At 40.6% G+C, this 13,609-nt stretch overlaps 2 protein-coding genes across 4 annotated transcripts; both read right to left on the bottom strand.

Annotated features, from left to right (window-relative positions):
- Window positions 1-201: 201 nt before the first annotated feature.
- Window positions 202-5,698, bottom strand: LOC146659332 (uncharacterized). The gene is made up of 3 exons (XM_085423323.1): window positions 4,131-5,698; window positions 1,977-2,771; window positions 202-1,144 (listed from the first exon to the last, which is right to left on the bottom strand). Exons 1-3 carry the CDS (start codon window positions 4,443-4,445, stop codon window positions 623-625), a joined length of 1,632 nt encoding a protein of 543 aa, XP_085279449.1. The 5' UTR covers window positions 4,446-5,698; the 3' UTR covers window positions 202-622.
- A 131-nt stretch (window positions 5,699-5,829) lies between these two features.
- Window positions 5,830-11,336, bottom strand: ino80e (INO80 complex subunit E). Of its 3 annotated transcripts, none has more exons than XM_085423325.1 (8): window positions 11,282-11,336; window positions 10,895-10,977; window positions 10,726-10,796; window positions 10,587-10,639; window positions 10,412-10,493; window positions 8,605-8,722; window positions 8,204-8,302; window positions 5,830-6,689 (listed from the first exon to the last, which is right to left on the bottom strand). In XM_085423325.1, the coding sequence occupies exons 2-8, from the start codon at window positions 10,973-10,975 to the stop codon at window positions 6,483-6,485; spliced, it is 711 nt and encodes a 236-aa protein (XP_085279451.1). In that variant the 5' UTR covers window positions 10,976-10,977; window positions 11,282-11,336; the 3' UTR covers window positions 5,830-6,482. The 3 variants fall into 3 exon arrangements, with proteins under 3 accessions (XP_085279451.1, XP_085279450.1, XP_085279452.1); XM_085423324.1 differs by having other exon boundaries at window positions 11,109-11,299; XM_085423326.1 differs by lacking the exon at window positions 8,204-8,302 and having other exon boundaries at window positions 11,109-11,299.
- Window positions 11,337-13,609: the final 2,273 nt, after the last annotated feature.

The following is a 13,609-nucleotide window of genomic DNA, read 5'->3' as shown; positions in this document are numbered from 1 at the left end:
AGTATAATAAAGCAGCAGTTTACTGAACTGGTAAAAACGTATTACCAACATCATCATGGTTTAATCTGTAAAATTCTGTTAATTTTTACTGTCTAAAAATACAGTTTGCAGTAGAAGTATAATATGACTGGGTAACTGGGTAAATATACATATATGTGTCAAACTGTACTACTGGAAGAAGGAAACAAGAATATTCAATTAAGGGAATTCAAGGAAATGGTGCATGTCATGTTGGTAACCCAGCATACTCTTTTATTCAGATTTACAGATGTGACAGTTATCACACAAGTTGTCTTGAGTAATTACATCCAAAAGCAGAGTGTGCACAGTGTTATTCAAATCACAGTTGGTTAAGCTCTCAAGTACAGCAGACTATTTGGGCAGCTAGTTTTCCACAGTGAATTGTAAGATCTACAGTGTAAGAAATGCAGTGAAATTTACTCCACCACTATGTTATTTCAAAAATAAATCCAGCAAACCATCTGTAACAACTAAGGCATATCAAATTACATCATCTTTAATTAGTTTTTCACACATTCATATCTGGAAGAAATTTACAAACCAAAACTGAAACTTTATTAAAGTTTATTAAAGGTGTCATCTTGAGTTTTATTTTTTTCTTTCATTCTTCATTCGACTCCTGCCCAAAGGCCTCTCTTACACCCCCAAAGACTACATCAACCATTCCAAATATAACCCCTCCACCCAGCCTGCACACATTGATCACTCCCTTCCCACTTCTCCATACCAGTCTCCCAAAACCTCCTCCTACAGCTTGTGCTTGACCTCCCATCTCTGACATCACTGTTCCCACATAACCCTCACTGTGCTCCCACAGCCGCCCTCCAAAGAACTTGGTCACCGACCAAGCATTATCCAAAGCTTCACCAAATACCCCCACCGTGTCTCCAGCTAGGGTGCCCAGACCAGTGACCCCAGTGTGGCAGCTGCTCAGCAGTTCCCCCATCATAGAGGAGATGCAGTAATAAACACTACAGAAGCAGGTCTCCCCAATACCTAGCAGCATTTCTCCTGCTGTGCCCATCCAGGAGAGGAGGTCAGAGGTCAGTAGATGGAACAGGGTGAAGGTCTCTCCAGGCAGGGTAGAGAGAACTCCGAGGTCTTCCTGGAGAACATAGGTGACCTGAACGCAGATAAGAATAGTGAGTCGATTTCACAGTGTGACTGCAGGAAGTATAAACAACAAAAAGACAGAAAGCCTTGAGGCAATGTACTACACCTAGAATTAACTCCACCTGTACACCACACCTCATTCCAGTCTACGGGCGGAGCAGACTGGAATGAGATGATTTATTATTTAACTCTGAACCTGAATATGTTAATACATAACAGGTTAATACATAACACAAACTCTTGAGACAGTTTTATTAACCCGAGGCTCAAATGTAGAAAGAAAAATTGTCTATTTCTAATGATTTGTAATGGTTTTATTTTCCTATTGAAAACATTAATCAGAACCACAGGTCATTATACTGTTTAATGAATATAAAGTCATAATATCTTTTAATTCTCAAGGATTGCTTGTAACTAGTGAAATTAGAGAGTCTCAGGGAGCATTAGCCAGTCTGTGAAAACAATTGTCACACATGTGTTACACACGTGTCTGGAATGTGGATCTGAGAGGTCTGACAAAATCATGATGTTAACAATGATGTTTTTACAAACTAGGGTGTGGCGAGGTAATCCATGAAGTCTCAGTAATGCTTTATGGGAAAGTGGACCCAGTATTGCACCTTTCCCTTAATATAGACTCGACTCTATGGAAGTGTATGATATACTCCCAGAAAACATCTTTGAGTCTGAACCTCTTAATATCTGCACATCCTTTACAGAGAAAATAACTGTTAGTATGGTGAGAGGGGCAACTCAGTTTAAATTATGTTTATATTTATATTTTGTGTAGTATATTTTTGGATGTTTACACATTAGAGCTATTAGAGAGCTATTAGAGCTACCTGTCCAGGTAGTTGTGTGATTGTAGAAAATACAGGACGCAGAGGAAATTTGAAGATGGAGAAGGTGGTGGAGAGGATGGAGACCAGAGTGCTGTTGGAGTTTGTGTCCATCTCTTCAGCAGTTTCATGTTCAGCTGAGGAGTCGGAGTCTGACCTGACAGCTCCTGAACGTGTCACATCACCCTGTTCATTACTGCTGCTCTCAGAAGTTGCTGCATCTGCTGAAGTCTCCTGCATGGCGTCAGCACCATCAGCTTTCCCTGACTGAGAATTAGCTGCCTGTTCTTTAGTTATCGACTTCTCTCGGCTTTCCAGAATGTCTGTCTGCACATCTGTATTTCCAGGAAGTCCCTCACTGTGGAGACCAACTCCGACTTCAACACTTTTCCCATCTCCTCCTCCGCAGCCTTCAGAGAACATTTCTGCCAATCCAAGCATGTCTTCCAGCTCCTTCACGCTCACTTGCCTCACCCCTTCCTGCGTCTCTCTGATTAACCCAACGCTGAAGCCACCCTTCCCCTGCGGGACAGCACAGCACGCCGCAGACCACAGCGGCTTCGTCTGACACTCCTCGTCTCCATCCTCAGCAGCCCCGAGTCCTCCCGCTCCAGTAAGGATGTAGAGATCACCCCCTACAGTGCTGCACTGGGGAGACACGCTTGACTGGACCAGTGTTGTGACTGTTGAATCCCAGTGGTGAAAAGGGGAGTCTGTGGGCGAGAAAGAATGAGATGGATCCACACCTCCTCTGAGAAGAGCTGGTGCTGCCACTTTAATGTCTTCTTCCTGCTCTGTCTGGCAGAAAAAGAACCAAAACCAGCAGTTTAAGAAAGAGTCCATCAAACTCTTCAATCTATGCACTCTGATTTTTAAATGTTCCCATATAAGGACACAACAATAACAGAAACATCTCTAATTCCTGTTTCTCTGTGCTCAGCTGTTCAGTGTTGATAATTATGAGTGTGATAAAGATCCAATCCATCTTTTAAATTTATATTGTTTGCATTTTCTTTAAGCTCCATTTTCAAATGATTTTTAATGTGGAAAAAATAATCAGACTCCTTTCCTAATTTAAAAAAACTTTTTGTTTGGCCTGAGAGCTGAATGTTTGAAAAATAAAAGTTTCAAAGGTGTTTTATTTTATATTGAATACACTTGTATTATTCAAAGGCTCTGCATTAAAACTCTTTAGTTATCCCCAGACTTATTCTTATACTACTACTTCTTATTTATTATTATCCCAGATTATTTCTATTGTCTGGGATAAAGTATTCCAAGTAGAGTGCTTAACAAAGTTATTAGATCACCAACCAATATAAGGTTTATGCCACAGATGCCCTAAATTAACAGCATTGTAATTACGAAAATAATTTCTTATGTTTCCTAATGGTCAATCCAATGTTAAAATATCATTATTGTTGTCATTCATAAATTCTCTAATTTACTATTTTGCAAAAAAGCAGAAAAAAGATAGAAACATGTTATTATTTTTGATGCCAAATTGCAGTTATTTACTTGCCTTCCTGAAATGAAAAATGTATTTTAGTGGTTGAATGTTATGTTTGATTAATTCCAGTGTGTCAGCTCAAATTTAGATATAAAAACTAACATTTAGTTTGACTATTAAATAACAATATGTAAGACATATGTAATATGTAAGAATGCATTCTGTACATAAATGTTCCTATGAATCATGTTTTCTATACCAATGATGATTTTTTGTGTGAAATATTAATTAATTAATTAATTCAGCACTGAGCTGGTATTCAGATGTAAACACCTGAAAGTTTTTTAGAGATGAAATTTGTCTAAACTTCAACTGCAAAGAGTTAATAGTCATTACAGGCCCCTCTTAAGGGGTGGCCATCAAATCCAGCCTTGCGTTTTCTTCTGCTTATCCAATTCAGGGTCACGGTTAGGCTAGAGCGTATCCCAGCTGTCACAGGGCAGGTGGCTGGGCACACCTTGGACACGCCACCAATCTTTTGCAGGGCTCAATTTTCTGCGTTTTTTACTTAATTTTCTTTATTAGAAAATTGAGTGGTTACCACTCACAATGTACTTAGTTACTCTCCACCACATTTCTTTACTTATAACTTAATCTTTTAAAACTAAGCACTTCTACTTTAAGAAATGTGATAGATGAACTCTTACCACAGGTTCTCTCCCCTCCTCTCCCTCCCTCTCAGTCCATCCCTGGCGGAGATGGAAGGCAGAGTAGACAGCTGTGTCACAGGTCGGTCTGGACAGAGTGGCAAACGCCTGCCCTCCCGGCAGCCTGTGGCAGCGTGGGCGCAGCAGCGGCCCTGCAGAGGATCCCCGAGGAGGCGTCTGTCTGTAGAAGCAGTTGCTGCAGAGGGTGAAGTCTGCCTCCGAGTTGTCCTCAGCTGGGAGAGACAGACCTAGGCCCAGCACTGCCAGCAGGCAGACAGCCGCAGCAGCTGCACTGACAGCAGCAGGACACAGCATGATGGTGGTGAGCTTAGCAGATCCCCCCCTCCTCTCACTCACACACACACACACACACACACACACAGAGTGAGAGGCTTATAAATTACCCAGTGATTTCCGTATATAGATGAGAAAGATAATGTGGCCAAGGTTGGCTGCTGATGGCTTGTTGTTTTCCTCACTCGCTCCTTGTTTCCTCCTCCAGTTTCTCTGCAACCATGTCTGTCCGCTGGTAATGTTAGCTGCACTCTGTGAGAGTGAGTCTGTGTTTGCAGGCACAATCTTGCTTACTCCTTCATTTCCCTTTTCCTGACAGCCTCGCCCCCCTCTGTCAGTTCCACCCTCTGTGACTCTCCCTCTGCCTGTACCTCCACTTCACCCCTCCCTCTCATACTCTCTATGGTTACACCTTTAACTCCCATTTCTGTTAAGTACACAAGGAAAGCCCACACCTATTCAGGACTGTCAATTACCTGTATGTCTGCATGCCTAAACAATGGTCTCTGTGCAAGGTTATTTGATTGACAAACTCTTGTTGTTAGGTAAAGCGCTTACCTTAAAGTGCTGACTCTCTATCAGATCAAATATTTGCTTTGAACTGCTTCCAAATCAAGAAGAATTTCACACCTAAAAGTCCAGATAAATGAGAGAAAGTGAACTCTAAATATAGCAGGGTCTGTTCATGAACTCCTTATTAGAGCTAAATCTGGATAGCGACAGTTTCACGGGTCATTGTCTCTCCCAGAGTGCAGCGATTCTTGAAATCTGAACACACTCCCTTTCATGGCTTGCACATTTGCCCTCCTAAATATCAGAACCGTGCCTGTTGAGGCATGACGCTGGCACTGAGTGCTTTTTGCAAAATCATTATGTCGCAAAAACAGAAATCTGCATGCAATACCACAGCTCTAGAGTCAAAGGAAAAAAATATCTTGCACTCCCTTTTAGTCATGAAGAGCTGGAGTCGCGCCACGCTCCCTTCACATTGCTTAAAAGTTATGGCCAACATGAGCCAAATGTACCCTTGGGCTTCAGTCAACAACGGTATCAGGATTCCTTTGCAAAGAGGTCAAGCAAGCAAAGACAGTCATACACAGTAAGTGACATGGACATGAAGTTTACGCAGTATTTTAGTGTTGTAAATATTTAAAAAAGCTAAATGCAACACAGTACAAAGAGGACTGCCTACTTCAGTGTCTGTGTGGAGCTGTGGAATGGGAGTTTCAGGGTGTGAGTTCAGGGTGGGGTAATAAACCACAACATAAGAGCAATTTAACACTTTCACTTTACAAAATATGTTACAAATGCATTTTGGTAAACACATAAACACTTTCTGTTTAAGTAAAGCTGCATCGGTGGAATCTGTGAATAACACACACACACACACACACACACACACAAGTGAAGTTTAAATAAAAACTTTTAGTCTGCTGAAATTATTTTAATCTGACACACAGTTGGATGGGTACAAAAACTATACACACCCATTCATGAGAAACACTTTAATTTTTGACCGATTTGATGAAATAAACTGTGAGTACAAATGAGAAATGTCAAAACTGTAACAAGTAAACAAAACTTAAAGCTGCACACACATTTATGTCACAGTTGAACAGTTTTAAAAGGACTGCAGCACTTCTACAATACAAAGTCAGAGACAGCTGTTAAGCAATAAAAAAAACAAAGGACACACCTAGTATTCAGTTTGTGTGGATGTTTTGACAAAAATAATCAGCAGGTAGTTTGAAACCGCTGTACAAAGTAAAGTATCCATCCAGCTCAGTGATTCCAGACCTTTCTTAATCCTTTGCAGACTGCACTTTTGTCACAGACCAATAACCCGACATAATTTTACACAAACGCACTACTGATGATATTGTTTGGACAGCGCTGCTGCAGTTAAGCTTAAGTCCACAAGGGGGAGCTTGACCCTCCTTTCAAAAGTGTGGACTTGTTTGTTCAATGCAGAAATACATTGAACCCTGTTCTATTTTTCAACCTTACATCCACATACATTTCCCTCACTTATAAATAAATCTAATCGCACACTCAGGCTCACTCATTAGGGATGTCAATGACGAGTTCAGCCTCGTCTCCCTCTCCTCTGTCTTCGTCTCCTCTGTCACTGTCTCCGTCGCTCTCGCCCTCCTCCTCAGCTGCATCTCCGCTAAACATCTGTCTAGGAACCCAGCTGAAGTGGCCACTGGCTGTTGGAGGAGCTGCAGGGCCTGATGGGTAATTAGCTGCCATTGAAGTAACGACCTAAGAAGATCAGAAAGAAGAAGTTGTTGTTTGGAACGACAAAGCGAGGGATGGACGGAGTGTAAAAGAATGATGAGTGGGGATTGATGGTAATGTCACAGATGACCGGAGTAAATCAGGACAAAGCATGAACAGTCATGGTAAAAAGACAGTACACTCTACTTAAAATCTAAGCTTTTATGTATCCGGATAGAATAAAAAATAAATAAATTCACCTGGTTCTTAGTGGGTCTTAAAATTAGGTAAATACAACCGTAACAATTGCATATTACAGTGTGTCATTAGGAGTGTAGGTAGCAGCCAGATGCTGCTAATCAAATGCACTTGGTTAATTGATAATCAGCAAATGTGAGCACCTTTATGAAAGCAGACGATTTGGCAGTTTTCTGGTCTGGAGCATTCAGATGTGTGTTAACACAAGCCATCAGCAATGATCAGCAATCTTAGAGAAGCAACTGTTGCTGCCCAAGGGCATTTCCAAACAATCTGCCCCATCATTCTCCAGTGAGAAGGATTATTCGCAAGGGGCAAACATTCAAGACAGCTGCCAATCCTCACAGGAGTGGGTCTTAACACACAATGCTCAGAGAAATGGCAAAAAATACAAAACAACCAAACACAGCCTGTCAGCACAAACACCTTATATCAAGTGTCAGGTGCAGTGGTGCAGGGACGATGACTTGGCTTGCTTTGCAGCCGCTGGATTCAGGCACCTTGCAGTCATAGAGTGGAGCATAAGCTCCTGTGTACACCAAAGCATTCTACAGTCAAATGTGACATCATCTGTTGGCTAACTCTGCAACAGGACAAAGATCCCACGCACAGCAGCAACTCTAAAACAGAATTACTGAAAAAGCAAAGAATCAAGGTGTGATGGCTCAAAGTCCAGACCTCAACCTGACTGGAATGCTTAAGAGAGCTGTGCATAAATGAATGCCAACAAACGTCAATGAACTGAAGAAGACTGATAAAGTCACACAGAAAAAAATTACTTCCAATTATTGGTGCTAAAGGTGGGTCTACAAGCTACTGAGTCACTGGGCGCACTTTGTTTTTCCACAAACTGCTTCTGCAGTTTATGTTTTTGGTAAAGACCATGTGTTGTTTATCTCAGGTTGTATTTAGCTCAATTTAAAACCTCCTAACACCAGATCATTTTTTAAATATTATATCCTGATATGTAAAACCTTACAATTGACAGAGGGTGCACTTTCTTTTTTATCACAACTGTATATGCACTCATATATTTTTTCATTTTGGGGCTCAACAAAAGGGTCTTGAAATGCCATTGTTAGAGCAATAAAAATGAAAAACTGTACTATGAAATATACATATTTTAGATGCTTTTTATTTTGTTATAAATATGCATCTAAACTGAAAATACTGGAAACAGCCTGCCGGGCCATCAAATATAAATAGCTGGTTTGTGTACAGTTTGTGAGAATAAAGCGTGAAGTGTTTGATCATAATTATTTTTATCTCTGAACATCTTGTTTCCCCTCTTCCTCTCTCACCTTCCCCGTAGTCTCTTTCTTGTTTTTTGCCGTCTTTGTTTTTCTCTCTTTCTTCATTCGTTCAGCTGGGGGAGCCAAATACTCTGGTGGGAAGGGCATCTGCCCAACACACACGCAGGCCCCAAATCATTGTCAAATGACCACACAAACATGCATGCACACAGTCAAAGGGCAGTTTATAAGACAGACACACAGAAAAACAAACAAAACAGACACAGAAGAATGAACAATAAAAAGACAGTGGAGCAATTATAAATCTAAAAACAAAAAGCAAGGAACAGACTTGTGAATAAAATAATGCAAAATTAAAAAAACAGATTATGCTCTTTGATGAGAAGATGAATATGACGGCAATGTTATTGTTGTTGGTTGCAATAAGATAAGAGGGGAAAGAAACTCACAGCGTTGAGGTAGGCCCCAGAGCCGGATGACTGCAGGGAGTTCACACCAGGACGGGAAAGCAGGGAGAGATGAGGAGATGATGATGAAGGGAGGCACGCACCGGGACTACTTTTTCGCCTGAAAAGAAGGTCATGGATTAAATAAAAAGAAATATGAATGTGTTTTGTTTAACAATTAGAAAGCACAAATGTTTCACTCAACTGTCCTAACAGGCTTACTTGGCTTGGACATGTAAAGTAAGCCCAAATAAACCTAGCTTTAAAATGCCCCCTACTGCCTTCATTGCATATCCATCCATCCATTTTCTGCTGATTATTCGGGGCCGGAACGTTGGGGCAGCAGAGAAGCCAAACCTCCTTCTCCCCAGCCACCTCCTCCAGCTCACTCGGTGGAACAGGGTGTCCTGGGATTACCCCGGGGCCTACTCCCAGTAGAACATGCATGGAACATTTCACTGCTACTACTCCTAGTACGTCCCAAATGACTGAACTTCTCACCCTGTCACTAAGTGGGAGGGCAAGCCACCTTCTCCCTCAGAGACAGGGTGACAGAAAGATTATGCTGAATTTTTTTTTTCTCATACAGAATTGTGAAAACACCGTTCTTGTGCTAGCTAGTCACAGTTAAGAAAACGGAGAAAAACAACATTCAGCCACTGTAAAACAGTAAAAATACTCACTTTGTGATTTATTAGTGTTGGCTAGAGACTCACACTAAACAAAGGGAAATCACTACTCTAACCTGTACCTTAATATCATTTAATGCTTGAATATAAACTGACTGGCCAAATCCAGTCACCACCTGGATTTAACACCTCGAATAGGAAAGAGCCTTCCACCAACAATTACTGTGGTAATTCACACGCTTCATTTATGGAGCTACATTTCAAAAGGGACAAATTAATGGCCTGCATGCATTCCGGATGATCTCTGAAACTACAAAAATTGGGCTAAGAACTGTTCAATACATCATTAAACCTGGAAGTGGTGATGATTGAATGACTCTAGATCAAATCATACAATATGGCTGTGTTTAATACTGAAAGACAGGGTATTTCCACACATAGCCTTAAGAAAACTACTTGGTGTTTAATTGGGGGAAAAGGCTTCAGTTTAGGGAGCATAAAGATTAGAATCTTGGGCAGTGGAAAAAGATCATGTGGTCATATAATCCCAGATTTATCAGATTTCAGATGGGAACCTGTTGGTCAGTGTTATGATCTGTAGTTGCTTCAGATTGTCTAGGGTTGGTTTGGTAGTGTTATTTGTCTGAAAATGAGATCAGCTAACTACCGGAATATACTGAATGCCCAGGATTTTTCCATCACTGAATTTTTTCTTCCCTGAATACACTGGCTTATTCCAGGATTATGTGATGGTTTCAATTACTTCTATCGTTGTAAGTATTCTTCCCTTATGACTTGGATGTAAATTAAAATACTATTTCAGTATCTAAGGCAGATAACCTAAGTATGAAGAATGCTTACATGATGTACATATTGTGAATGCCTGCTTTTGAAACCTTAATAAAAATATGAATTAAAAAAAAGAATACACTGGCTTATTCCAAGATGACAACACCAGAATTCATTGGGCTCAAACTATAAAATGAGTGATTCATGGAGCATGCAACTACTATGAATACTTATAACACACAGTGTTGTGCAATGCAAAGTAAACAGGTAACTTCGCATTGCACAAGACGTCTGTGGAGGGTGGAAATAAAAGGTTAAATATGAACCTACTCAAAAGTGAATGATTCTGGTTGATCTACCTGGTAATTAATTTACTTAAATAGCCGACTTACTTCTTTGCTCCCTCTCGTTCCCTTTCCCTCTCTCTGGGTCCTTCCCCTTCACTGTTTTCCGAGGAAACAGTTGCTTCTGAATCTGATGATGAAAACAAAGACAAAATTGATCCACAGGACTTCAGAAGCAACAGCTTTTGTTTTTACTCATAAAGGTTTTATGTTCCTAGTCTACCTGATGAGTCTTCATCTACTCGCTCATACTGCAGCAATCTGTCCAGAAGAAAGCTGGAAAACATGTATAGAAAATTATTTTTTGCATTTCCATTAGGATGCACAAAGCATACCTATATGAAGACACAATCCTCACAAACCTCTTGTCCCTGGAAACTTTCAGAAGTTTCCTCTGTGCTCTCCTCAGCTCCTCCTGAAAACACTCCTGCTCCTGGAAAAGGAAACCAGCGAAACGAAATCAGCGCAAAGACAGACACGCAACTATAGCACGGCGGAGGAAACGGGACGGTTTAAAATGAAAACACTCACATAAACAAGAAACTTTAATTTCCGTTTGAGATTTTTGTATTTCCGCTTGTAGTCGACTTCGACGTCCGCTTGGCCGTTCATGTCTAAAATGCAAATAATTAAACCATGAAATCTGCAGTTTGTTAGCAGCAGTGGATACTAACTGTAATTGTTTTATAGCAGGTAGTGTCTGTAAAAGCACATTCTTCGTTTCCAGCGGAACCAGCCTCCGTACCTTCAGCTAGCTCCGATATCTAGCCTGCTACCTATAGCTAGAGCGCCACGAACAGTTCAAATGTTTACGAAGGCTTATTACAAAATATGCTAGCACGACTCAGGTGAATTTAAAGCTAATTTATCTCATGACACCTCTCTCTTGAGTCTGCCGTGGGACGTGCTATTGTTTACCTATCTGACGTCGTATTCGTGCGTCTTTCTTCTTCTGCTGTTACAGTTGTTTGACATTCACAATTTCGGTGCTTTCCCGCCACCTCCTGGGCAGGAGTGGAAGTACCAACTTTAAAAATCCCAACAATATTTTATATTTAAATCCCCTTCTTCTTTTTCATCGTCATCCAGCTGTTCTCTTTATGGGTCACTACTTCGGATCACTTGTCTCCATCTGACCCTGTTCCCTGCATCCTCTGTCACACCAGCCCTCTGCATGTCCTCCTTTACTACACACATGCATCTACTCTAAAGTCTTCCTTTTACCTTGTTTTAGCTCATTTTCAGTCCAGTCCTTGTAGCTGACTATTCTCAAAGGAATGTGTTTTTGTTTGTTAAAATGGACTGGTACATAAATGGTGCTTCTCTATGAATTTGAGCACTCAAAGCACTTTTTTTTAGCATAATCCTCATCTGGACCTTCAGCTGATCCATTCACTATTCATTGAAGCCTTATCAGTGGAAGGGCAGCTGTCAAGAAGACATTTTAATGAAGGTAAACAGGGCAACAGGTCTTATAGAGTGATGAATCCAAACTGAAACTTTTGGTTCTAATTGAGAGAGGTATGACTGTAGACACTCTAAACAGTATCTACAGCCATCTGTAAAACACAGTGGAGGCTGTGTCATGTTTCAGGACTGCATTTCAACTACTGGTGTTTGGGATCTGGGAAATTACGAATCCAGAAAAGTATAGCCATTCAATATCATCTAGAAAACATCTCAATTGACACTACTTTAATTTTTAGTATGACAGTGATTTCAAACATACTGCCAGCGCATTGAAAGCATAAGCAAAAAAACAAACAAACAAAAAAACGCACACAATGGAACACTATCAGTCAGAGATTGGCCTCCCCAGAGACCAGGCCTCAACATTATTGAAGCAGTGTGGGATCATCTTGACAAAGAGTAGAATAAAAGGCAGGCAACATCCAAAGAAGAGATCTGAATGAACTTAAAGAAGAGGGAAACTAATCCAAAAAGGCTTCTCAATTACAGGGAGTTCTGGCTGTGCTGAAGAATAAAGGTGGTCATACCTTTTTACATGCATATTAATTATCAAGCTTATTAGAATTCTTGTTTCCAAATTTTCATTTATGTCTGCATGTTTTTACACAAAACATAGAGAAGTTAGGGATGGCTCACAACGTTTGCACAGTGCTCTAAAACTATTCTCTCCCTGACCATTAAAATCAAGTTACATAGGTCCTTCAAACATTTGTGCCCATGACAAAATATTTTCCATCTGCAGGAGTGGAAACTTCAGCCCCATTGGGGAACTAAGTTGAGCCTCTTAAGTGCATATTTTTAAAGACCTGTTATGCAGACTTGGATCAACTTTCTGGTTGCAACTTATAAAAGCAGGAGTAGTCACTGAAAGGAACAGTGTAGGGCAGAAAACCAAAATATGGGCTTACCTTGGCCCAGTCTTCCGTAGCCTGAACCTTTCTCTCTGGCCTACGAGGAGTAATCCAAATGTGAATTCTTGCAAATCAAATTTCCTCATATTGTTCCTCCTCATCTCTCTCTCTTTTTGCACTGGGGTTCTGCTGAACTCCCTTAGATATGTCTCCCTGCAATTTTCTGTGCCCGATGTTCCAAACTTGGGTTTGACATAGTATGCTCTCTTGTGTGTTTATTCCCTTGTTTTCTGCATGGTGGGAACTTCTCAAATTTTTCTAAATGTATAAATAAACACGAAGAGGAGACGCAAATCCCTGGGAGGATTGTGTTAGGGAGGTCATCCAGAGTAAAACCCATACCAAATCAAATATGTGCAGATTTCAAGCTTTTATAAATACACATTTAGAGAAAGAAAAGTTCCACATGAACAAATGCAAGCATCAGATGTCTTTTATTTCTTTTAGTATAAAGTATTAGACATATATTACTAGTAGTAGTTTTTTTCTATGTATTAAGCATTATCTGTATTAGTATTGTAACACAATAGTTTGTGAAACTAGACCTGATTTATTAGGAATCGATCACAAAGCTCATGAAACATCCTTTTATATTCTAAATATCTAAATTTGCTAGCCAGCAATGCTTTACAGCTACTTTTATCCTCAGTCAAGAGTTACGTAGCATGCATGCGCGTCAAGACTCTGCATTTTATTAAATCTCCCTGTCCCCTCCACCTGCCGCATGCTGCGGTGCACTGAATTTTCTGCTCAACCTTAGTTCAGCACAGTCACTGGCCAGCACCCAGCACCATGAATTATAGATGAAGAACATTTTGCAGAGATGCTGCTTCAGTGCACATAGCCCACAGCCAGACCCTTGAGT

This window comes from Rhamphochromis longiceps, linkage group LG11, assembly GCF_057381845.1.
Source record: "Rhamphochromis longiceps isolate RC_006_pf linkage group LG11, R_longiceps_female_GT1.1, whole genome shotgun sequence".
Classification (NCBI taxonomy): domain Eukaryota; kingdom Metazoa; phylum Chordata; class Actinopteri; order Cichliformes; family Cichlidae; genus Rhamphochromis; species Rhamphochromis longiceps.
The sequence above is the reverse complement of the archived record's forward strand: the minus strand, read 5'-3'. Positions and strand labels throughout refer to the sequence as shown.